This window comes from Dipodomys spectabilis, unplaced genomic scaffold, assembly GCF_019054845.1.
Source record: "Dipodomys spectabilis isolate Male_0828 unplaced genomic scaffold, ASM1905484v1 ptg000036l, whole genome shotgun sequence".
NCBI lineage: Eukaryota > Metazoa > Chordata > Mammalia > Rodentia > Heteromyidae > Dipodomys > Dipodomys spectabilis.
The window spans coordinates 1,254,694-1,282,097 of NW_024870713.1; the positions used below are offsets into that span (position 1 = coordinate 1,254,694).

The window sequence follows — 27,404 nt, forward strand, 5'->3', positions numbered from 1 at the left end:
AAAAGGAAAAATAAGAAGTGCTGTCAGAGACAGTAAATGATGAGTCCTAGAACAAATTGATGTGGAAATTAAAATGGTTAGCCACTATGGAGAACAGTGTGGTGGTTCTTTAAAAAGTTTCCTGCACTTGATATATGATCCAGCCTTAAAGAATTAAAAGCGGGGCTCACGGAATGGCTCAAGTGGTACAGTACTTGCCTTGTTGAGTACAAGACCCTGATTTCAAACCCTAATACCTAAAATAAAAATAAAATGAAAAGTAAAATAAAAACAAAATAGTTAACAAAACAGACTGAACAAATCCATGCATGCAAATATTCACTGCAGTACTATTTACAATAATCAAAAAGTGGATGCAACACAATTGTGTACCCACATAAGACTGAATAAACAAAGTGTGGTATACCCATATAAGAGAATGTTATCCAGCCATAAAAAGGAATGAGTATGTGTTATAATGCGGAGCTACTTTGAAGTGTTTATGCCAGGTCTAACAGTTATTGCCCTATTGATTCACTTATTTATAAGAAGCAAGCCTCACCTAACTATCTGGCTGTTTATAATCTCTTATTAGGCCAAGTAATATGAAACATACTCCCATTGGACTGTGTTAAAAAATAAGAATAATCTCTTGAATGATAGCCTGAGAGATTTTGGAAAGTAAAATTTATATTTCTCATCAACTCAGCAGCTATATTTTAGATAATACTTAGATAATTTTAGATAATACATGTCAATCTATAATGAAAACATCATTATGTACTAGTATGTCAATTAAACCTACCTAATAATCAAGAAAAGTACATTATTCAAAGATTTCTACTTATCAGTAAAAATGGAGTAACCAATTAACCAACTGCATAATTAACCAATTGTTTACATTTCAGTTACTTTATAGAGTACAGTGCCAGTATCTGTGTTTGTCACTCCATCACCTTGATAAACAAGCTCCAATTGAAGTTCACAGAAAGTCAAAACAACCTTGAGTAAAAGATCTTCTAAGAAAATTTAGCTACTGCTCATTTTTCAGTGTGTGTGGAGGTGGTTTCTTCCATTTGAGCCACCATAAAATAGGAGAAATCTGGAATAATGGAAATCTAGAAAAAGAACCACTTACAGTAACAACAAACAGATATTATGCCACTACAAAAGCAAGAAGTATAATCAAAATTAATGATGCAGTAGGGATGATTACTATATAGATTTCTACAGCAATTGTACTGTGTATACTTACCTCCTAAGTAATATTATGAATGTTCTTAAATTGCTTTTCCTTGTTTTCCCCCTCTTTTTTGTTTTGGAGGTACTAGGGTTTGAATCTAAGCCTTGAGCTCTAAACCGCACTAACAGCCTGGGCTTTTTCATTGATTATTTTCAAGATAGGGTCTTGCTTTATGCTTAGGCCAACCTGGACTGTAATCCTCATGCTCCACTCACCCAGCCTGCTTGAGATGGAGTCTCCCCATCAACTGTCCCCTTCCTGCTAAGCAAGTGAGAAGCCCTGAGTTCAAGCCCCAGTGCCAGGAAAGATGGAGAGAAGAGAAGACAAAGGAAGGGAAGAGGGAGAGTGGGGAAAGAGGAGAAGAGAGAGTAGGAAGTACGGAGGAGAAGAAGAAAGGAAGAATGGAGATGAGGAGAAAGAGAAACTTTTTCATTCACAGTGCCTAAAAACTCAACATTTTCCCCTTCTAAAAGAACTTTAATTCCTCAATGGCCTACCTTTCTTTGCCCTGTTCCTCTGTTAGTATATAAACACCTATATTATTTAAATGGAAGGCCCCTCTGACATATTTTCACATGTTTTATTTATTTAACATTGTTTTTACAGTAGTTATTGCAAACAGCTATATTGAATAATCACTGTTAGCTACTTTCTTGCTTTCCACAAACTCATTAATACTATGTGACACATTATTTTTTATTTATCTCCATCTTACAGCTAAAACTGGCACAGAAACAAACAACATAGTCAAGGTAAAATAATTATTAAGTGAAAGAACCATGGTATGAATCCCAGTGATTCTATTTCTGATCTGAGCTTTTAACCACTAACAGTGTAAGTTCACCACAGAATTTCAATTTAAGGGTTACCTACATTTAGTTGGTTGTGGTGGCTCAATCTTGTAATCCAAGCTATAGGAGAGGTAGAGATCAGGGATGGAGGTTTGAGGCCAGTCTGGGCAAAGAAAAAGAGACTGCAAAACTTCATCTTGACCAATGGCTAATCATGATGGCATGTAACCATCATCATAGCCATGTAGGGAAGGATTACATGTAGGAGGATTACATTCAAGGCTGCCCTGGCATAAAGCAAGACTATCTTGAAAATAATTCACACCAACAGGGCTGACAGAGTGACTCAAATGACACTGTGCCTGAATAGCAAGCTTGAGGCCTTGAATTCAATCCCTAGTACAGCAAATAAGTAAACAAACAAACAAACAAACCAAGCCTAATATTTATCAACACTTTCCGTTAACTAGTCTTTCACTTCTCTATCCATCACAATTCATTTTCTAACCCCTTACTTAAACTTTTTAAAACGTTCCTAGCAAATACAAATTGTTAAATTCAAGAGTCATATTTTAAACACATTATAACTTCTACTCCCAGTTTTTTTGAGCTAGGGTCTTGTTATATAGCCCAGTATGGCCTGCCTTGTCTTCCCAAGTGCCACCATACAGTGCTCTGTCTTGAACTCTTTTTTTTTTTTTTTTGGTCTTGAACTCTTGATGAAACTGAATACTAACTCCACAAACTGGCTGTCTGGTTTGCTTCTTTTGTGAGTGAGTATGCATGTATGTGTGCGTGTATGTATGTGAGTACTGGTACTGTGGCTTGAACTCAGGGCCTCTAGCTTGCTTGACTTTTTCACTAATGACTGAAGTTCTATCCCTTGAGCTATGTCCCCAGTTTTGGCCTTTTGCTGGTTAGTTGTATTTAAGAATCCCATGCGTTTTTCTACTTGAGCTGGCTTCAAACTGAGATCCTGAGATCTCAACCTACTCAAAGAGTCTGTGAGACTCTTTTTTTTTTTTTTTTTTTGGGGGGGGGGGGTCTAGTCTTGGGGCCTGAACTCTGGGCCTGGGCGCTGTCCCTCAGCTCTTTAGCTCAAAGCTAGCGCTCTACCACTTGAGCCACAGTGCCACTTCCAGCTTTTTTCTTTTTGCTTATGTGGTGCTGAGGAATCGAACCCAGGGCCTCATGCATGCAAGGCAAGCGCTCTACCACTGAGCCACCTTCCCAGCTAAGATTATGGCATGATGGACAGGATAACATTGATCAAGATGCACTGTAATTATAAACTGATAGGTTGAATTGAAACTCCTTTGTACAACTACTTAAAGATAATAAAAACAACAAAAAAGACAAGTATGAGCCATTGGTGCTCAGCTGTCTGGTTTACTTCTGATTTTTCTTGCTTAATGGTCTTATTAAGCACTGTCCAAAAGCACTTTCTACGATACTTTCTAACCATACATGGCTACTATGCACTAAACATGTGGTTAGTGTAACTAAGGAATGCCATTCTAAATGTTATGCAATGAAACAATTTAAACAGCCAATTGCAGTCAATTGTCTTTCATGTTACTTATTTTCCCTAGCACTCATAACTGTAATCTCCTTGTGGTGCGGAAACATGACATTTATCTTTATAACCCTAAGAACTATCTCCAGATCTAAAATTGTTAGGATTCTTAGGCTTTACTTTCTAACTTGAGCATAGTGTCTTCTGCTTTCAGTAGATATGTCGGACATTTTCTGGCCCTATTGGACAAAGCAGGGATTTCTTTTCACCTACCAACCCTTTCAATTGTGTGTAAGATTCTATCTCAAAAATAATTATAGCAAAAAGAATAGGATGCATGGTTCAAAGGTAGGATGCCCAGCTAGCATGTAAAATGTCCTGAATTCAAATCTCAGTACTGCTAGGACAAAAAATAATAATAATGCAAGAAAGAAGTATCAAAAATAAATCCTTAGATAAATCCAAGTTCAAATATAAGATAATCCAATGGGGCTCAGAGGCTTAAGCCTGTAATTCTGGCTATTTGGAAGGTGGGGATCAGGATATTACCATTCTGTTATAGTTGAGACCACCACAGGCAACAAAAAAGAAAAAAAAATTCTTGAAATCCAACTCAACTAATGACTGAACAAAGTGGTACGTGCTTGTTGTTATCCCAGCTATAGGAGGTTTGCAGCAGTAAGCAACGTTTAAAAAAAAGGCATGGCTCAAATTATAGCATGCCCACTAATATGCATGAGGCACTGAGCTCAATGTCAGTGCCTTTTTTTGTTTGAGGGAGGAAGAAAAGCCTTCAGAATTTGAAATCTGTAATTGCTCTACTCTTGTTAAATGAGAAGTCTGAAGCTTGTTTCCTGGTGATTATCTGAGGCTTTTAAAAATGCTGGTATTTTATCTGGAAGTGTTTCCAAGTGCTGGTTCACACATCTTGGAGTATGTTATTTCACTGGTGGCCTAGTTTTTCCGGATCCTTTCTCTCCATGTTAAAGAAAATGATGTTTAGTCATCTCTTTCTGACTAACCCAGTGATGGCTCTCATTAATAGTACATTACCTGGAACTTATCATAATGATATTGGAAAATGCAACTTTATAAATGGACATTAGATTGCTTAGAGTTTTAATTTGTCAGAAAAATGTTGGTGTTATTGGAGGGGGAGGTCACTTGAATGAAAAATGATATGAAAGTGACAAGGTTAGAAGAGTTTTAGATATAGTAAGTAGTTCAGGTAATAAAAAAGACAGTTAACTACAAATTCAATGAATCAACACATAAGTTTATTTCTTTAAAAGAAAATAAGTTTAATGAGGCAAGTGCCTTATATTTATAATCTTAGCTACTCAGGAAACTGAGATCTAAGAATTGTAGTTACAATTCAGCCTGGGCAGACAAATCTGGAAGATTATTATCTCCAATCAACCAGCAAAAAGCCAGAAGTGGAGGTATGACTCAAGTGTTAGAGCACCAGCTTTAGCATAAAAGCTAAGCAAGAGTGCAAAGCCAAGCTGGGCGCTGGTGGCTCACACCTGTAATCCTAGCTACTCAGGAGGCTGAGATCTGAGGATCGCGGTTCAAAGCGAGCCCGGGCAGGAAAGTCCATGAGACTCTTATCTCCAATAAAAGCTTCTAGAAAACCAGAAGTGGTACTGTGGCTCAAGTGGTAGAGCGCTCACCTTGAGCTGAACAGCGCAGGGACAGCACCCAAGCCCATAGTTCAAGCCCCACGACCAACCAAAAAAAAAAAGTGCAAAGCCATGAGTTGAAGCCCTAATACAGGCATCCCCTCAAAAGAAAGTTAAGTTTTAATGTTCCAAAACAAATATTAGAAAAATTTTATTTAAAATGTTACCTCCAATGTTACCTTCATGCTGAGTGTTGTGACCACCACCATCACACTGATATGCTCTAGAGTCTTCAGAAGACAGTCTAAGTTCTACCTTCCAAAGTTTTCCATGATCCAACTAAAAATAATTTCTCTCTAAATTGAATTCTCATGCATTTTTCTTTCTGCAAGATATATTTTTTCCCCCTCAGTACTAGGATTTTAATTCAGGGTCTTCGTGTTTCCTAGGCAGGTATTCTACCACTTGAGCTACACCTCCAGCCCTATTTTACGTTGGTTATTAATTTATTTATTTGGTTGGTTGTAGGGCTTGAACTCTGGGCCTGGGCGCTGTCCTTCAGCTCTTCAGCTCAAGGCTAGCAGTCTACCACCTGAGCCACAGCGCTACTTCCAGTTTTCTGAGTGGTTTATTGGATATAAGAGTCTCATGGACTTTCCTTCCCGGGCTGGCTTTGAACCTCAATCCTCACATCTCAGCCTCTTGAATAGCTAAGATTACAGGCATGAGCCACAATGCCCGGCTACATTGGTTATTTTTGAGATAGGGTCTTGCTTCCTGTTCTGGCATGATCCACCTCTTTAAAAGGTTCTATTCATAGCTGTGATGACAGACACATGCAACCGGGCCCAGCTTCTTACACTGAGATGGAGTCTCACCGATTTTTCTGCCTAGGCAGGCCTGAAGCCATAATCCTACTACTTGTAGCATCTCACAGATCTAAGGTGACAGGTATATACCACTATACCCTGCTATGGGTTGAGAATGGGTCTTCGTACACTTTTCTGCCCAGGCTGGCCATGAAAAGTGATCCTCCTTTTCTTAGTCTCCCAGGAACTAGAAATACAGGCATGAACCAACAGTGCTCCAAATGCAAAATACAATATTGAAGACAAATCACTATTGTATTTGATTTTCCTTTTCTTATTGCATACAGTGGCTACACTGCATACTAGAGACAACTTAATCTTTTATCCTTTATATGTTTTAATCCTAGCCTTTGTCTTCTACTTCAGTTCTACTTTTTTCTTTTTGTCCTTCACTCATTCTACAAATAGATTCAAACTACCTCAAAGAATACCTACTTAACAGCACTAAGTAAGGTATTTTTCTGATTTAGCTCTTGGAGTATTTATCATCACCCATCCAGAATCACTTATTTGTGCATCTTTTGTTTTAATGGATTGTTAACTCCTTGAAGATTAGGGGTTTTCACTAAATCTAATAACCCCAACTACAATATCTTACATACTGAAAAGCAAATCTGAACTACAGGTTTTCTGTAAACTTCTGAGGGTGTTTAACAAAAAAGGATTTGGCTTAAATAAATCTGGTAGGAGGCAAAAAATTTATACTTTTACAATATCATTCTCCTTATAATTTTACAAATAAAAATTATTATAATCATTGCTATCTCACAAAATGATCAATAAAAAATTATTTTGAATCTGGAAAATGTTGAGTCTTCAGTTTTATTATAAGCTAGAGTTCTTTTTCGTTAATTTTTAATAAGCAAATAAAAAACATAACAAAGAAAAAGGGGCAGTTTATAAGCTTACTAGTTTTTAAACAAAAAAGTTAATACACAGGGCTGTTTTATTTAAACAAATTATCATTTATTTCTGGTATATCAAACATGACAACATGTAACCCAGAAGTCTAACATCTTCTGTATTTCTAAACTAACAAATTGACATTAGTAGGAGGTACTAAGAATACAATGGGAAATCCTTAATATTTGATTTCTTTTACTGTTTTTTTTTTCCTTGTGTTTTTATTTTGGGTAGTGGGAATTGAACACAAGACATTGTACTTGCAAAGCAAATACTTTGCCACTGAGATACACCCCAGTCCCAGACCCTTAGTATTTATGAAACTGACGTTTCGGTTATTAAGTGAATGTAAAGGTCTATAAGATAGAATCTGTAAATTAGCCACATCAACCTGTGCAGCTGACAAACAGGATTGAGCTACTATGCTTTATAGTTAGGATGTTTGCTTTCATCAGTAGATTTCATAAAAAAGTTTAAAAAAACGCTCTATGTGGAGAAAAGAGAAAAAGCAACTGTCACTGTTAGTGATAGAAGAAAAGAAGTCTAACAAGTGCCAATTCTGAGTTCCCAAATCACCCTTTTGGAGGAATTAGAAAGTAACTGTCTCAACCAATCATGTTCTATGATGGGAACAAGTCTATTATACTGTCCCAAAGAACTATTCCCATGACTACTCTAGTTTCTGTTAGAGGAAGCAGAAAAAGAAGCAATCTACAGAAGAAAGTTATATAATATTACATAAATACAATCCCAGCTCCCACATGTATAAACCATATTTGACCATGTAATATGCAAGCTTCTCTGCATCTGCCAAGTATGTGCCCAAGTTAAATGGAAAGTTTCACCTTTCAGTTCTATTAGATTTAACTAAAAAGCTGGACTGAAGAGCTTTCTCTTACCTGTGCTGCTATCTCCACTCTCCATAGATGGTTTACTGGTTTCTGACGGATTGTTCATTCTTGAATCTACAATAAGTCAAAGTGGATAATGTTTAAATCACGAAAGTTGAAGAAGATGTTAAAGGGATAAAACTGGCAGAGGAAAGGGTTAATTAGTATCATAGGCATACAGTTCAAAGAGATGGTATATATGTGTCCTGCTAATATGTTACAAATTATATTACCTAAAAAATTCAGGATCTTGGAAGGTAGGTACAAGTAAATTATCTTTCTAAATATATAGGATTCTCCTAAGAAATACAGAACTCTAAGAGTGAAAAAAATGTAAATTAAGAAAAATAGAGGGAAGGGGTAGGTTGGGAGGGATGGGTGAGAATGTTGAAAGGGGTAACATTGATCAAGATATACTGTATTCATAAACTGTTTTGTTAAATGGAAACTCCTTTGTACAGCTATTTAAAGATAATAAGATAAAAAGAGAAACATATAAATATATAAATCTAATAGGTTAGAAAGAGTAAATGCATTACCATGTTAAGTATCAAATACATTAAAGACATAAAATTGGGGAGGGGGAAGGACCTCAAAAGGTAAGAAAAGTTATTCCCAAATGAAAAATTTTCTGTAAAAATTCATTATAACAAAATAACAATTAAAGTAGACTAAAAGAAAATACCAAAAAAAATACTACCACATTAACTCCCCTCCTTAACCAAACTGAACAAGTCAACATGAGAATGTTGATACAATCACTTAAAAAATACTTAAAAAAGTTTATTACCTTCAATCCTCAAATGAATTCATTTAATTGGGTTTTACTTCTTTTAGTTTATCCAATCAATCACGGGTTGTTTTTTACAGTAAAGAAGTGATCATCAAGCTATATTAGCTAACCCAGAAAATAAGTAAGATAAGACACAAGTAACACTGCTCTTCCTCTACCTCTCCTTAAATCTTAAGAGTGAAAATAGAATAAATATTAAATGTAACCTTGATTCTATATCTACTGCAAACTCTAACTTATGACACTTATAATCCAATAATCCTTTTCCTTTTTACTGAGTTAAAAATTTTTAACTATAGTTATTAGTAGAGAACAAATACCTAAAACAATATTGTACCCAACTTTCTGACCAAAAAGTGCATTTTGTTATCTACAGGAAAGTTTTAAGTTGGCAATAAAAATATCATTAGAAGTCTAAACTGCACTGTCCATAGGTGCATTATCCACATGCAGTTAAGGGCTGGGGAAAAGAAAATCAGTTTGTTTCAAATGTAAAAACTGCATAACAATTTCCTAATAGAATAAAAAATTTTATAACTGATTCTTATCTTCTGGGCTTAGACAGTTCTGTCCCATGTTTAGTTTGTTCCTCAGGTGTGCAAAGTCTTAAAAGTTGTATGCTTGTGGTCATAAATGAGGGCAACCCTATCACTTCCTTCCCGCACTGTCCAGAAAAATTTAAATACCATCTGAAAGTATACTAAGGCTTGAAAGGAACAGGTGTACAACTTAGTGAAAATCAGCTTTCTGAATGACTTAACCAAAATCTTAGTAAAGCTAACAAAGAGCATGATAAAAGTTTAACCATATACAGTTTTCAAGGAAAGGAAGAAATATGATAAACCAGCAACATTCATAAGAGGTAACAATTCCCCATATACACAGGCACCAGAGAAACAAAAAAGAAATTCATAACAAGTCAAAGATCATGATCTTGTATGATTCCTATCTCCATATCTATGAATTAAAATTTATGTCATAGGTATTTCTTGTTAATATCCTAAGGATATCCTACTGAAACTGTTAAGAGCTTTAAGCGTATTTAATGAAATTACATCAAACACACAAAAAGGGAATACTACCAGTATACGCTATGTGGAAAATGAGCTATGTAACTTGTGGAAAGAGATGGGAGGAAGAACTAGAGGAAAGCGAAGGAAGGGGTGACCTTATCCAAAAAAAGAAATGCACTCATTACTGATTTATGAAATGGTAATCCCTCTGTACAACCCCTTAATAACAACAAATTCAGTTTTTTAAAAAAGGAACCAACAGTAAGATTCTGATTAGCTGTGCAACAATGATGACAAGTGTTTCAATAATATTCCCTGCTAACTGAAAGTAACAACATAATTTCTAACTTTGAAAATAATGCTAGAATATTTTAAAAAGCTATTTTCCTTTAATTTCTTGAGTTCCCAACTTAGGAAATGTGAAAGAGAAAATACAAGTAGATTCTTGTTTGATATTTAAAGTATTTTTCTCTCTAAGCAGTATTTTTTTTAAAAGTAGGTCTGACTAAACATAATGAACCTGATACTCAGTTTAAAGTTGCAATTTGACTCAACTCGACATCAACCTGTAGTTTGTGCCATGTACCCTTTAGGCAGTGGTTTTTACACTGATGGTTTAGGCCATGCTTTCTGCTAAGAATTCAATCATTTCCTGAAGTAATTTACTTTAATTTACTTTATCCTTGACAACTGTTAAGGTGTTAGAAATAGCTTCAGATTTCAAGAACGGAAAATAGTACATAGGAAAAAAATCATGTGCAAAAGTTTTAAACTTAAAATCTCCCAGTTATTAGAGTGCATATCATCTGACTTCCCTGTTATCCCAAAAAGGTTTCAGTTATTGTACATGTAAACAAAACTCCATATGAAATACGGTCACCATATTTTTAAGTATCAAGGCACCTTAATTTACAATCTATTTTAAATCTCAGTCACTAAAGATGGCTTAAATATTTAAGTAAAACACCTCCCTCCTGAAAAAACTTGCTGTTCTATAGGGAAAACTCTAAAAATATAGTGTTCCCAAAAATGCAAGGAACAAAATTGGTTTTAAAAAATAAAAAGAAAGGATAATACACAAAATTTGCAAACAGTAATCCAGTACAGATTTGGCACAGAAAGCACAGCAGTCACCTGCTGTATTAATATTTAGGCAAACAATTCTGTAGCTTGTTTCCACCTTACCTTTCATTGAACATTTTTCATACGCTACATTCTCATTATGTATGCAAAGTATTTTTATTAATATGCACATGTTATTTAAGTAGTTTATATCTTGGTTCTGATTTAAAATGCTATTAGAACTACATTAAAAATTTTTTTTTCCACAGAAATTTCCAAAACACAAAAAAGCCCTCCATTCAAGCTAAATTCTAAATCCACAGCATTTACTGAAAATAACACACGCTGAACCAGAAGAGCTAGTCCTAGGGAGGAACCTACAGCAAGCTCAAGTATGCTTGTGCTTTGCAAATGCTTCCCTCCTTCCCTGCTCAACCCACTCCCCTCACTGGTTGCATATGTGATTAAGCATTTATGCATAGTCAACCCCACACCCACTATTTCCATATTAAAGCTTCTAAGAAAAGAACTGTGCTGGTACCCACCTAGAACATAGTCACTGCAGTCCAGCATTGCTGTGAAATCTTCTAGAGGTGCGGACAGTCCAAAGTAGGGAAGAAACAGGTTAGCAGTCTGGGGTGGGGGTAGGAAGGTACTACTATTTCTAACAAATCTGTACTTTGTTCTTAAGAGAACAGGGTGGAGGAAGTGGAAAGTGAATTAACAAGAGACACAAAATACAACTTCAGTTACACCATAGCAATCTTCAACTGAATAAGGAAACTTCAGTTGCTCACAGGAGTTTTAGTCTCTCCTACCAGCTAGGACTGACATTGTCAAGGCAACTGAAGCATGAAAAGTTCCCCTTTTTGTAATAAAATAGAAACAAAGATTGCAGCTGGCAGTTTCCATAATGAAGCTTAATCAGTATGCGCGTGATTAGGGCCTTATGCAAATCTCTCCTCGTTAGCACAGCAGCCAGCACTTTGAAGTCCATGAACAATTCATTTACAGAATACACTGAAAGCACTCCCTGCATAATTTAAATCATTACATAAATATTTATCAGCTTATTTGCATATTAATTGGCAGTGCAAGAAGGGAAAAATTATCTCCGGAGTGCCAGCATAATAATTAGGAGGATAAAATGAGATTTCTTCCAATGGCCAGGCTTCTTGGACCTAACTTGAGACTGTACCAGGGGAGAAGGGATGGACAGCAGACAGAGTTTTCATAGAATGCCACTAAAATGACATGTACAAATTAGAAACAACTCTACAGACTTAAGCACCTTTAATCTTATTCCTGCTGGCAACAATGACTTCAGTAATAAGAAGATTTGCAAAAAGCTTTCTACACAATCCAAATAATCCCTATGAAACAATTAGCAAGGTAGGCTGTCAAGATGGTGCTAGTCTACTGATAGGAAATTTTCCAGTTATTAACACTGTCAAGAGAAAGTCCTACTTAAAACACAGCAACAGTGTAAGTTCCAAAGTAGGGTGGTATGTGCGGAATTATCTTTGAGAGTATGGATATTCATTGTCTGTAAGTCTTTTCATACTAATCAAATGGACAGATTAAAATTCTACTGATTATGCAATAAATATCCTCCCATCAAAATCACAACTCAGAAAGAAAATATTCTGTTACTTAGCATACAGATCGTCAAAAATGGGCTTTGTAAACTGTAGAATTACTTTGTATTTTCAAATAAATTTAATGCATCTCTCTGTGCCTCCCAGTTATACATGTGTCTTTGAACATGTTTGCTCAGTACATTTCAGGAATTTCGAACGAAATTATATGCTTATCATTAAAGGTAATTCAGGGGAAGATTAAAAAAACAAATCAGGGATTAATACTCTTTTGACGAATAAAGAAACTGACTTACAGAGATCTAAGGCACATTTTATGCAATGGCATATTAATAATTTGGAGTCAGAATTTAAAACCAGATCTTGCTTGACCCTAAGATCTGAGCTCTTGGCTATTCCTATGCATTATGGATGAGTTGTACATGCATTGAGGGAATTGTGTGGTAGGTGGTAGTGAATGCCTTGTTTTCAGTAGTAAAAAAGGAGAAAAGAGACCAGTAACTGTTGTCAAAGGCTGTGTGTTTAAAAATCAAGCATCAACAGATACATTGAGTTCACTAGATAGATATCTATAAGGAGAGTTCTCGAGGGTGTCCTCCCATTATTTGCTTTTCTTTAGCACCTGTCTTTAAGCATATCACATCTGATTTTTAAAATGTCTATTTACTTTTCCACAACATTAAAGCTAAAATTAAACTTGGGGGTGGCGTGGGGTGTGGAGAAGTGGGCCTGGAGCATGAACTCAGGGTCTGGGTGCTGTCCCTGAGATTTTTTTTTGCTCAAGGCTAGTGCTCTGCCACTTGCACCACAGCTCCACTTCCAGCTTAGTACTGGTTAATTGGAGATAAGAGTCTTACAGACTCTCCTGCCCAGCCTGGCTTCAAACTCTGATCCTCAGATATCAGCCTCCTGAGTAGCTAGGATTACAGGTGTTGAGTCTCTGACAGTCAGTATTTAAAAACAAAAACAAAAACTTAAAGCGCACTCTACTTATACTGTTATTTCTCTGTTTTAAACAATCACAAAATATGTTGGAAGCTGGAGGAGAAACTTTCACACTGCCAGTGAGTGCCAGTGAGTGCCTAAGAGACTATTACAGCTCCTCCCATTCTGGAGAACGCAAATTCCAAATGCATTTTTGAAGGTTTTAAAAGGATTTTGGTAAAACAGGGCTAAAGAAGGGAAAAATCAAAAAAGAAACATTTCCTGCCTCCCATACAAGAAACTAGAGTTAGGGCTGGGAAGGTGGCTCAGTGGTAGAGCGTTTGCCTTGCATGCATGAGGTCCTGGGTTTGATTCCTCAGCACCACATAAGCAAAAAAGAAAAAAGCCGGAAGTGGCGCTGTGGCTTAAGTGGTAGAGCGCTAGCCTTGAGCTGAAGAGCTGAGGGACAGCGCCCAGGCCCAGAGTTCAGGCCCCACGACCGGACCCAGAAAAAAAAGAAAAAAAGAAACTAAAGTTAAACACAACATGAAATGAATTTTAAAAGTATACTGTGTTCAACTGTACAAGTTCAGTTTGGTGGAAAATGTGAAAAGCAACAGTGAGTATAACTAGAATACAGTAGGTGCCAGTAAATGTTTTATTCCTTTCTCTTCTATATTCACAAAACGAATTTATTGCTTGCATTTGTTAAAGAATATCTCTGCAACTTACTATCTGCCTTTTTGTAGTTTATGCAGTAATACCTTTCAAATACCTTTTGTTTGCCCATTTTGTCTTTCATATACATCAAGAAGAGATGACTTAGAGCTTATAGCCAGACCACTGACATATTTTCTACACCCTGTAGTGTAATCCCATACCCCTAGCACAAAACAATTGTATGGTGCCTCTGCACTATAGTGAGAATGCAGCTCTCTAACTCACACGGGCTACTTTACTATGCAGGATGGGATCCCCCTCATCTCCTCTGAGAAGCTATACACTACAGTAGAAAAAGCAAGAAAAATCCCTTCGGTGATCTTCAAGTCTTTTGCCTGAAATATCAGCAAAGACATACTTGGATTAAAACTAAAAATAACACACACACACACACACACACACACACACACACACACACACACACACACACACACACACACACACACACACACTTTCTAACTTTTTCCCCAGAAAGGTTTGTGGAATTGTCAGTATGAATTAATCCAATTCAACTGCTCTCTTTCAACATATTGGTTTGACATAATGGTTGTTTCCTTTAAAGAAGAGACTAACACTCTTAAAATATCTGATGTTTAGATGAACTACAGGAGATAGGGAAAAAGATTTATAGAAACTAGAAAGAATAGGAAACAGTATCATACGGAAGTATAAGGAGGAGCTGAAAGGACAATTATATTTATATAATTCAAAATTTTGCCAAAAATGTGTCCTTTTTCCAAAAGGAGGGAAGAATATTCTTCCATCACCCAGAATCCATAGCTAATATTATTAATTCAAAAATAACCTTACACTGATAAGCAAAGTTTTGGGCTAGTCTAGATTTCATTAGAAATCAAGAGCAATATTAACTACAAACTTGTACTTCAAAACATATCTTTGTTAGGAAGTGAGTAAATACATTGCAACTGTATATGGATTTAGCATAAAGAACTTCAATGAAAGCTGCTTATCAACAGAGGGTTGCGTGGGGAAGGAGAAACCGGCTGTACTGGGAGAGGGTACTTGGGGTTGTGCAAATATGGAGGGTAAATGAGGATGAATATGGTAAAAGTAGATGGCATTTATAAAAACACAACAATGATCTGTTAAAACTGTTTTAGGAAGGAGACGGGAGTGTATTAGAAGGAGTAACACTAAGTGGAATACAGCGTATATCTGAGTAGAAATGTCACAATAGAATACACCCTGTAAGTAATGTATGCTAATAAAAAGAGTAAAAAAATACCATGCTAAATTGATCCTAACAGGAAAACAAATACATAAAGAAACCACATCTTTTAGTGTGTGTGAACTGAGGTCAGCTTATACTCTACCTTGCTAAGTCACTTGCATGCAAACTGGGGCACATTCTACATGAAGAGTCAATTGCACACATTGTTCTGTAATGGTTCTATACCTAGTCTAATGGGTGAAGATGTCTAATTCACCAACCATTCCCTAATTGCAGTTTAAAGCCAGCCTGGGCAGGAAAGTTTGACACTATCTCCAATTAACCAGGGGGGTGTTGGCGGGGAGGGGGGGGGGGTAGCGGTGTAAGGTAGAAGTATGGCTCACATGGTAGAATACTAGCCTTGAGCAAAAAAAATCTAATGGACAGTGCCCAGGCCCTGAGTTCTAGCCCTAGTACTGGCATGTATGTGTGTAAATGGACACACACACACAAGAATTGCAAATTACTTAGAAATAACTCACCCCAAGACAAAACAACAAATATAAAAACTCCCTGACATCCACATACAACTTAAAATAATTTGCCAATAATGCCCAAATATAAAAGAATATTCTAAGATTTGAAAACTTTAAACTCAAGGACAAGGACCACCATTCTCATGGCATAAGAATGTTTAGAGCTTAGTGGGTAAGGCTCTCAGTATTAAATAAATATATACAAAAATGGAATTTCTATCATTTACAGAAAATCCACATGGATCAACACCAAAAAGAAAATTTAGTTATCAATTTGGCTATCAAGCACTGCCAAACAAGAGACTCTAAAGGGTAATCTTAATTTCATAAGTAAACTGAGGCTGAGAGAATTACCTTAGGGTCACACAACTAAGTGGCAGAGAAAGTAAGAGGGGATTAGTAAACTAGGAGGCATCAGATGAAAATATATATGCAAGAATTGTTATCCCATGAGATGGAAATATGTGACTTTGATTAATCAGAAAGTTCAAATGATATATCATTTAAAAAAAATTAAATATCATACCACCACTGAACCACACCTCTAGCCCGCCTTTATTTTTTTAATAGTTGATTTTACCTCACAATATTGGTTTTGAAAACTGAACAAAACAACCACTTTAAAAGTATATGAAGCCAGGCGCTGGTGCCTCACGCCTGTAATCCTAGCTACTCAGGAGGCTGAGATCTGAGGATCATGGTTCAAAGCCAGCCCGGGCAGGAGAGACCTCAAGACTCTTATCTCCAATAAACCACCAGAAAACTGGAAGTGGCGCTGTAGCTCAAGTGGTAGAGCGCTCGCCTTGAGCTGAAGAGCTGAGGGACAGCGCCCAGGCCCAGAGTTCAAGCCCTACGACCAACAACAACAAAAAAAAAGTATATGAGAAATTGGGCATGGTGGTTCTGGCCTGTAAATAAATCCCAGCTACTAGGAAAGTTAGCAAGGAGAGGTTCAAAGTTTGTCACTTTGAAAAAAACAAAAAACAAAGAAATATAATGACACCCTATCTCAAAAACAAGCCAGCTATGTAGCTCCTACCTACAATCCCAGCTACAGGGGAGGCAGAGTAGAGAGGATCAGGGTCCTATGCCAAAGCTGAGAGCTCTGTTTGAAAACACACTAACATGAGAGGTGGGCTGAGGCCCACGAGGCCGCGAACCCGCCTCGCAAGTTCAGAAAAACACACTAACATGAGAGGTGGGCTGAGGCCCAAGAGGCCGCGAACCCGCCTCGCAAGTTCAGAAAACCACACTAACATGAGAAGGGGGCTGAGGCCCAAGAGGCCGCGAACCCGCCTCGCAAGTCCAGTCCCAGTGCTGCCAAAATAACACAATAAGCACTCCGAATGCAGAATACCCGTCCTTTCTTTTCTTCCTTTTTTCTTCTTTCTAGAATTTATTCCTAATATTTCATAGTGACCTTGCTCAAAACTAATTCAGTAGTGTTTTTTCAGTCATTACCCCTTATCAAATCTTTTCAAGACATTCAACTTAAACTTTCACAGAAACTTTTCCTGGTATTTTTTTTTGTTTTTTGTTTTTATTTTTTTGCTTTTACAAATAGGGTAATTTGTTAATGTTAGTACACTAACATTAACAGGCTTGGGAGCAAAAACAAGCAAATTCATCTTTTTTTGTTTGGTATTAAGATTTGAGATTTGAAGTCAGGGTCTTATGCTTGCTAGCAGTCACTCTGCTGCTTGAGTCATGTCCTCAGCCCTTTCTGTACTAGTCATTTATGAGACAGGGCCTTGAGTTTTCCTAGTTGGCCTGGACCTACAGTCTCCTATTTATGTTTCTCCCATAGCTGTTAGGCCAAATTCCACCATGCCTGGTTATTTTTTGAGATGAGGTCTCTAAAACTTTATATCCAGGTTGCCTCCCTCCCTTAAGCTGGGATTACTGGTAGGAGCCTCCCACTTGTAGATGAATGACTCTTGATAACCTCACACTGAAAACTCAACCTCAGAAGCAGATGTAAGCCATATCTTGAGGATTAAGCACTGAGCATGCTGAAGGGCATTAGATGTTGTGTCAAGCAGTAATGTAGCACTGCCTAATCAATTAAGTAAGCAGAGAACTGTTGAGAAAGTAGACATAATAGGAAGCAGTACTGGAGTAAGAATGAGAGAAAGTGTACATTGTATAAATATGCCCACTTGAGGGGGCTGGGAAGGTGGCTCAGTGGTAGAGCACTTGCCTTGCATGCCTGAGGCCCTGGGTTCGATTCCTCAGCACCACACAAGCAAAAAGAAAAAAGCCGGAAGTGGCGCTGTGGCTCAAGTAGTAGAGCACTAGCCTTGAGCTGAAGAGCTGAGGGACAGCGCCTAGGCCCAGAGTTCAGGCCCCACGACCAGACCCCCCCCCTCCAAAAAAAAATGTCCACTTGTACAGATAATTGATGTTAAATAATGCGGGGGGGAGGGAAGAAAGCACTATTAAATGATACATGCTTCTAGCCTCTTCCTTACCCTGTGTTATTTTGTATTTTTACAGCTTTATACATAACTGTATCTAGCACTCCCTCATTCTTTAAAAGTAAACATCTCATTTGACTTAAGCCACGGTTGGCTTTAAAACCATGATCCTTAGCTATCAGTCTTCTGAGTAGCTAGAATTACAGGTGTGAGCCACCAGCACCTAGCTAATTACATCTTAAATACATAAAAAATGGGTTATTTTTCAAAATCCCATGGTGTCTAAATTATTCTCAAACTACCTCTAAACTATTCTGTTTTATATCTGTTATGGAAATGTGTATCGTCTATCTTCCATCAGGCTCCTAAATTTGTGTGACAAAAGTAACAAGTACGCAAGAGTACTACCTGAGATACAAAATTAAAAGATTTATTCCTTCACTCAATTAAAATGCTATCAACATGTCATTACCAGTACAGTCCGAATCATTCTTATTTTATTCTTTTTCAAAACTGTGTGAGAGCCAGGTGGGGTAGTGATCACCTCTAATCCCAGCCCTTAGAAGGACAAGCCAGGAGGATCTCAAGTTCAAAGCCAGCCTAGTATACAAAGCAAGACCTTGTTTCACAAACAGAATAATATTTATTTACTTACATCTACTACACATGTATAAATTATTTGCTATTCTAGTGTGCATCCTCATATTCATTTAGGATATTCTGGCCTTGTATCTAAATTTCCTACAATTTTGACCGAAATTGAATCAAATGTGTCAATTTGAGAACTGAAGTTATATAACCCATAAACTAGGCATTTCCCTTTGTCATATCCCCCCTCCCCACACTCTCTCTCTCTCTCTCTCTCTCTCTCTCTCTCTCTCTCTCTCTCTCTCTCTCTCTCTCTCTCTCGGTTGTGGGGCCTGAACTCTGACCTGGGCAATGTCCCTCAGCTTTTCAGCCCAAGGCTAGTGCTCTACTACTTGAGCCACAGTGCTACTTCTGACTTTTTGTGCTGAGGAATTGAACCCAGGGCTTCATGCATGCAAGGCGAACACTCTACCACTGAGCCATCTTCCCAGTCCCTCTTATTTGTCTTTCATCAATGTTCTGTAGTTTTCAGCACACAAATCCTTCACTTTTTTTACTGTAGGTGTGCCAAAGATAAATCATCTTCCTTGATTCTCTTTCATTCCCTCCATTTCCAAAAAAGAATTCGGTGAATATGGAACTTGGGATTTTGAGCTTTCTGAACCTGAAAACTACAATGCCTGCCTCCTGTCCACCAAGGCTTCCGTGGAATTCACCACTGATGTTCAACATTGCTTTCCTTATAGCTCAGTGTCATTTCTCTCATGCTGCTTTCAACAGGTCTTAGGGTTTTTTTTGTTGTTGTTATTTTTTAAAAGATTTTTCCTGTTTGGAATTTACTGATACTCTTCTTCAATCTGTAGCTTTATGTCTCCTGCCAAGTTTCGGAAGTTTACAGCCAGTATTTCTTTAAATACTTCAGCCCTACCTTCTTTCTCTTCTCCTGGGGCCTATGAAGAGAGAAGAGAATGGAGAATGGAAAAAGGAGAGACTGGAGGGGGGAGGAGGAGGGGGGAGTGGGGAGAGGGAGAGAGGGAGAGACAGACAGACAGACAGACAGACTGTGTGTGTTGGTACTAGAGCTTGACCTCAGCTTTCTCTTCTTCTGGACTATAAAGGGTGTATGTATGAGAGAGAGAGACACAGAGACAGACAGACAGACAGACAGACAGACAGACAGACAGACAGACAGACAGACAGTGTTGGTGCTGAAGTCTGACCTCAGCTTTCTCTTCTGGACTATAAAGAGGGCGTATGTGAGAGAGAGAGACACAGAGAGAGACACAGACAGACAGACAGGAAGACAGTGTTGGTACTGGAGTTTGACCTCGGCTTTCTCTTCTCCTGGGCTAGAGGGTGTATGTGTGTGTGTGTGTGTGAGTGTTAGGAAAGTGTGGGTAGTGGAGTTTGACCTCAGCTTTCTCTTCTCCTGGGCTAGAGGGTGTGTGTGTGTGTGTGTGTGTGTGTGTGTGTGTGTGTGTGTGTGTGTGTGTGTGTGTGTGTGTGTGTGTGTGTGTGTGTGTGTGTGTGTGTTGGTACTGGAGCCTGACCTCAGGGCTAGGGTGTTATTTCTTCTCCTGGGCTAGAGGGTGTGTGTGTGTGTGTGTGTGTGTGTGTGTGTGTGTGTGTGTGTGTGTGTGTGTGTGTGTGTGTGTGTGTGTGTTGGTACTGGAGCCTGACCTCAGAGGGTGTGTGTGTGTGTGTGTGTGTGTGTGTGTGTGTTGGTACTAGAGCCTGACCTCAGGGCTAGGGTGTTATTTCTTCTGCTGGGCAAGAGAGGGTGTCTGTGTGTGTGTGTGTGTGTGTGTGTGTGTGTGTGTGACCTCAGGGCTAGGGTGCTATTTCTTCTGCTGGGCTAGAGAGGGTGTGTGTGTGTGTGTGTGTGTACTGGAGCCTGACCTCAGGGCTGGGGTGCTATTTCTTCTCCTGGGCTAGAGAGGGTGTGTGTGTGTGTGCTAGAGGGTGTGTGTGTGTGTGTACTGGAGCTTGACCTCAGGGCTAGGGTGCTATTTCTTCTCCTGGGCTAGAGAGAGAGTGTGTGTGTGTGTGTGTGTGTGGTGTGTGTGTGTGTGTGTGTGTGTGTGTGTGTGTGTGTGTACTGGAGCTTGACCTTAGGGCTAGGGTGCTATTTCTTCGGGCTAGAGAGGGTGTATGTGTGTGTGTGTGTGTGTGTTTTGTGTGTGTGTGCTAGAGGGTGTGTGTGTGTGTGTGTGTGTATATGTACTGGAGCTTGACCTCAGGGCTAGGGTGCTATTTCTTCTCCTGGGGGGGGGGGGAGAGAGAGAGAGAGAGAGAGGGAGAGAGAGAGAGAGAGAGAGAGAGAGAGAGAGAGAGAGAGAGAGAGAGAGAGAGAGAGAGAGTGGAGCTTGGCCTCAGGGCTAGGGTGCTATTTCATGGCACGCTGTCTCATCTTTTTTGCTAAAGGCTAGCACTCTAGCACTTGAAGCACAGGTATACTTTTAACTTTTCAGTGGTTAATTTTAGAGAAGAGTCTCACAAACTTTCAGGCCCAGCAACTGGCTGTATAGCTCCTTTTGTTATAGTGCTAAAAATTCATGAGAATTAACCAATTTTGCCAGCACCATTTACTGAAGAGGCTGTCTTTCTTCCATTCAACTTTTTTAGCTCCCTTATCTAAGATTAGATAGCTATAGGTCTGTGGGTTCATTTCTGGGTCTTCAGTTCTATTCCACCTCAGGTCTGTTCTTGTGCCAGTACCAAGCTGTTTTTATTACTATGGCTTTGTAGTAGAGTTTGAAGTTTGGTATTGATATTCCTTCAACACTGTTCTTTCTGCTAAGGATTGTTTTTGCTATTCAGGGTCTTTTATTGTTCCATATGAATTTTTGAATTCTTCTATTTCCTTGAAGAATGAGGTTGGGATATTGATAGGTATCGCATTGAATTTGTAGATAGCCTTTGTAAGTACTGCCATTTTCACAATATTTATCTTCCCAATCCAGGAGCATGGGAGGTTTTTCCTTAGTTCTATTTAATTTCCTTTTTCAGGTTTTTAAAGTTTTCATCATAGAGGTCCTTCACTTCTTTAGTTAACTCCTTTTATTTTGTGTGGGGCTATTACAAAAGGAGTTGCTTTCCTGATCAGCCACTCTTTTCTCATTGTTGGCATACAGGAAGCCATTGATTTTTGAGGGTTAATTTTGTATCCTACTACTTTGCCAAAGTTCCCGATCAGCTCGAGTAACCTAGGAGTGGAGTCCATGGGGTTCTTTAAACACAAGATCATGTCATCTGCAAAGAAAGAGAGTGTAATTCATCTTTCCCTATTTGGATCCCCTTTATGTTTACATCTTGTCTTATTGCTCTTGCTAGGCATTCTAATACTAAATTTAAGAGAAGTGGAGAAAATGGACATACATCCTGGTTCCTGAATTTAGAGGAAATGGCTTTAGCTTTTCTCCATTAACTATAATGCTGGCTGTAGGTTTGTCATACACAGCCTTTATTATATTGACAAATGTTCCATGAATTCTTAGTTTTTCCAGAGCTTTCATCATAAAGGGGTGTTCGATCTTGTTGAATGCTTTTTCTGCATCTATTGAGATAACCATGTGGTTCTTATCCTTCCTCTTGCTGATGTGGTGAATTATATTAACTGAGTTGCATATATTGAACCAGCTTTGCATCCCTGAAATGAATCCTGTTTGATCATGGTGTATGACTTTTTTTGATGATTTGTTGAAGTTAATTGGCCAAAATTTTGCTGAGAAGTTTTGTATCGATGTTCATCAAAGAAATGGGTCTATAGTACTCTTTCTTAAATTGGTTAAACATCTGTAGAAAACTAAAGCTAGATCCTTATATACCACCCTGCACCAGAATCAACTCCAAATGGATTAAAGACCTCGAAGTCAAAGTAGACACCCTGAAAACATTACAGAAAGAAACTCTACAGGAAAAAACATTACAGGAGAAACTCTAGGGCTCCTTGGCACTTAATAAAGACCAGAAACACAACAAACCAAAGAAAGGTGGCAAATGGAATTGTATGAAACTGCAGAGCTTCTGCATGGCACAGGACATAGCTAGCAAGATCAATAGAAAGCTCACGGATTGGGAGAAGAGCTTCACTAGCCATACAATGGACAAGGGTCTCATATCTAAAATATACTTAGAACTCAAAAAATTAAATCCCCCAACAACAAATCCTCAAAGAAACAACTGCCCCCATTAATAAGTAGGCTAAAGACTTTAAGAGAAACTTCTCTGAAGAGGAAATAAGAATGGCCAATAGACACATCAAGAAATGCTCAACTTCTCTAGCCATAAAAGAATAGGAGATGAGAGTTTCAAGGACTTTAGTGCCCAGGCTAGCTTCGAACCTCCATCCTCAGGTCTCAGCTTCCTGAGTAGCTAGGATTATAGGTACAGAGCTGTGCTCTCCTATTTTTTTTTTTTTTTGTGAAAATGCTGTACAGAGGGGTTACAATTACATGGGCAAGGTAATGAGTACATCTTTTATCAACTCCTAAGTATTTTTAAAGGAAGATAAGATCTGTATCTTTCAATGACATAAAAACAGCTCATGATTCTATAATTAAAATCATTACAGTGAAAAACTTGGTTTCTCTATACTACTTTGTCTATTTGTAAAATGTTTATATTTTGGGGTGAGTGGATTATGAAAAAAAATACTTCCACCACCACTATCAGTTTGTACTACTTTGTCTATTTCTAAAATGCTTAGATTTCTAGAGGAGTGAATTATGAAAAAAATACTTCCATAATCACTCAGTTAGCACAATAGAAGCTGAATTAAGCAAACTTTACCTCCAAAATTTAGAAGGCTTCATAGGTTAGTAATAAATAGGCTTTGAAATTACAGACGTGGGTAGGTCTAGCTTCCCATACTATATGACTCTTCTTTGAGCAAGACAGGCACAATAATACCCTCTCAAGTGTTCTCAGGTTTAAGTAAAATAACATTTCAAAGGCATATACCAATAAAAATGGTTAACAGACAAAATAATTTATGAAGAATAAGCCAGTCTTTTCACATTAATATTTTAGGTTATAAAAAGAAAAACTATGAAATAATACTATATGTTTATTCTTAGGCATATTAATTTATATTTAAGGAATTTGAAAATAAAAAAACACCCCAAACAAACAGATTCTAACTTATAGTCTGATCTCAGTTCTGCTCTATTTGAATTTCTTTAACCAAGGTACTTGATCTTTTTAATCACAGCTCACCAATAAAATGTACGTTATAATATCCTGATTAGATTAATTTTATAGATGTATTATTTACAGATTACTTCTGTTAAACTACAACATAATTCTTTATTATTACAAAATATAGATGATATGTTCTTAGGACAAAATTTTCCATTGCTGGCTAGGTCACAAGCATGCCAACATCAGTCCATAACATCCATAAATATCAAACTTCAGTTAAGCTACGTATTTGGTAAATCAGTTTAATAGTCATTCCACAAAATAAAGGGCAATCATTAATAACACCTGGATTTATCAGAGGCTACTAAATTAATAGCTTTATTTAGCAGAAAATATTTACCAGGTATAGAAAGACTGCATTCTTTCTTTGACTGATTCACTGAAAACTGAGAGTAGTTTGGTAATTAAAAAGGCAGGAAAGCTCTTCTTACTTTTCCAGTCTATGAATACAAAAAGAGAAAAAGGCAAAACTGAGTAAGCTGTATAAAATAACCTAATACTTTAAAAGGGTACAATTATACACACTGGGAAATACTGAACTACCCATCCAAGCACTATAAACTTTCTCAGGCATGAACTTTTCTTGTGCCCATTTCCTCATTTAAAAAGGAATACTAGTACTTGCTGGTACTAAAGGAATGGAAGTAAATGAGAAAGTACCTTTCAACATATTTTGTAAGGTGCTGTTCTCCTATGAAGCTGTATAAAACAGCATTTCACTAACAAACTAACTTACAAATCTAGCATTCATCTCCCCTCAAATTTTTAAGTAAATACCTTAACTGGCCATATATACACACACACACACACACACACACACACACACACACACATATGTATGTATGTATGTATGTATATATATGTTACCTTTTCCTATCTGTATGTCCTATATATGACATACAGATAGGAAAAGGTTCCTATCTGTATGTCATATATAGGACATACAGATAGGAAAATGTAGTTTGCTATAGTTGTAAAGCATTCTAAAAAAAACCTCATAAGATTACATTTTGCATTTAGAAAATGGGAAAAGTCAATACTTGGTATACACATGTGGAAATTCCTCACTCTCTGATTAACCAATCAGAATCCTAATCAGTAGGGATTTTAAAACAGCCTCAACCAACAAAGAAAACTGCTACATGCACTGACTTTTATTTGCAATATATCTATACTATATAGCAATTTTTGAATTAGGATAACTAATTAAAACAGCTGGTATAATGTTACTACAACTAAAATGTACCAATAAGTACAAGTAGTAGTAAAACTTAAAATATTTAAATTGTACATAAACAACATGCCTCATGTAACAAATCCATATAATTGTTTTCTATATGTTCAGTCATGATCCTATTTTTTGAAATTCTGAGTAGGTTAGGCTCAAAAAAATAAAATGTGTTAATAGTTAAAACAATCTTAATTTTCCTCTTAATATCTAGTTCAACTTTATTGAAGCAAATCTCTGAACACATTAGGCATAGCAATGATTGAAACTTCTCTTTGACCTCCATATATATATAAGTATGTATGGACATTTCAGAGTAGTTTCACATATGCCATTTTGTTTGCATCTTACAAAACACTCATATGCTAGGTTAGTATTTCCAGAACAGTGAAATGACCCAGAAAATAAGGGGAATTGGGTTGTACAAAATTGAACAATTAAGAGTGTCTGAATAGGGCTGGGAAGGTGGCTCAGTGGTAGAGCGCTTTCCTTGCATGCATAAGGCCCTGGGTTTGATTGCTCAGCACCACATAAGCAGAAAAAGCCAAAAGTGGGACTGAGGCTCAAGTGGTAGAGTGCTAGCCTTCAGCTGAAGAGCTGAGGGACAGTGCCCAGGTCCAGAGTTCAGGCCCTACGACTGACCCCCCCCCAAAACAAACAAACAAACAAACAAACAAAAAAAAAGAGTGTCTGAATATATATTTTTTCATGAGGTAAGAGTCATAAGGTTGAAGTACAGACATAGAAGTTTAATTATCACATTATAAAATAATAAATTAGGGGATGGGAAGGTGGCTCAGTGGTAGAGCGCTTGCCTTGCATGCATGAGGCCCTGGGTTTGATTCCTCAGCACCACATAAGCAAAGAGAAAAAAGCCGGAAGTGGTGCTGTGGCTCAAGTGGTAGAGTGCTAGCCTTGAGCTGAAGAGCTGAGGGACAGTGCCCAGGCCCAGAGTTCAGGCCCCATGACCGGACCCAATAAATAAATAAATAAATAAATAAATAAATAAATAAATAAATAAGGTTAGGGATGTTTTTCTAAATGTTATTTATAATACTGTCCTATTTGAGTCTAATAAAAATCTCCCAGGTATATTTAGATAATCTAAATTAAGTAGTTCTAATTTTTTAATCTAAAATTGGAATTCAGGCCATTCAGTGTGAATAGAATATAAATGTATCAAACTGTCTTTAGAGGAGTTTTGTGAGGAGGGAATTAGGAAAAGTAGAGATCAACATAAAATTTGACTGTCTGTTATAGTAAGAGAGTAGCTGAAACCTAACATTTTATTAACTAATACAAATGAAAGTCTGTTCTATGTGTACTATTAGCTTCTTGACAAAAAAAGGAACAAAAAAACCGTGTAAACTATAAGAGGATATACCCAAAACAAAAGCAAAAAAGAAAAAGAAAATCCTGAAAAAGGCCAACAAGGCATTTAGATAAATACACAAAATAAATGTAAACTTCAACACATCCACTAAAATCATCCAGAGCAAGAGCTATAATAAAATCTACCTACTCTTCCAATATGAAGGTAACAACAAACTGGCAAGTTTTCTGACTGTCCACTGGCACATCCAGAGACTTTTATTCTTTAAAAAAAAAAAAATCCCAATTTACACTAGATGCAAATATGCCAGATGTGGTCCTGGAAACAGTAATCCTACTAGTTCCTACTAAGTTTCCATAGCAACATGAATTCCTGATAATGGCAAACAAGTTATGCAGAGTGGTTTAAAAAGCTGCAAAACTCACCAGTGGCTGGTGGCTCACACCTGTAATCTTAGCTACTCAGGAGGCTGAGATCTGAGGATCACGGTTCAAAGCCAGCCTGGGCAGGAAAGTCTTATCTCCAAAAACAACCAGAAAACCGGAAGTGGGGCTGTGGCCCAAGTGGTAGAGTGTTGCCTTGAGCTGAAGAGCACAGGGACAGCGCCCAGGCCCAGAGTTCAAGCCCCCTGACTCACACACACTCACACACTCACACACACACACAGAGTTGCAGAACTCGTTGAAAGAAATGGCAACTATGGTGTTTTTGGAATACATACAAAATTTAAAAAAAAATAAAAAAATTAATTCTTATGTTACTTGATTAAAGTATTTTCTCTGAATCCCTACATCTTTTGAGCCTAGTAGGAGGAACTTGCAAGATGTCAACCATTATATTTAATAACAATTCTTTGACTGAAGAAATAAAAATCCTAGCTACTTGGAAGATCAGAGAGAAATTGTAAAGATCATGGTTCAAAGCTAGCTGGGATAAAAAGAAATTCACAAGACCCAACTAAACCAATAAAAGCTGAGTGTGGTGGCATGTGCCTGCCATTCCAGCC

General features: G+C 37.5%; 1 protein-coding gene across 4 annotated transcripts in view; it reads right to left on the reverse strand.

Moving 5' to 3' along the window:
• Positions 1–27,404, reverse strand: part of Pou2f1 (POU class 2 homeobox 1) — a 157,984-nt gene that overhangs the window by 55,367 nt on the left and 75,213 nt on the right. For 2 of the 4 annotated variants that reach the window (XM_042677322.1, XM_042677321.1), the window contains exons 1-2: positions 11,227–11,430; positions 7,823–7,888 (exon numbers count right to left, since the gene is read on the reverse strand). In XM_042677322.1, the coding sequence (XP_042533256.1) occupies positions 7,823–7,888; positions 11,227–11,254 (94 nt within the window). In that variant the 5' untranslated portion in view covers positions 11,255–11,430. Of the gene's footprint in view, positions 1–7,822; positions 7,889–11,226; positions 11,431–24,177; positions 24,278–27,404 lie in introns of those variants that run through there. The other 2 variants (XM_042677323.1, XM_042677324.1) reach the window with 2 other exon arrangements.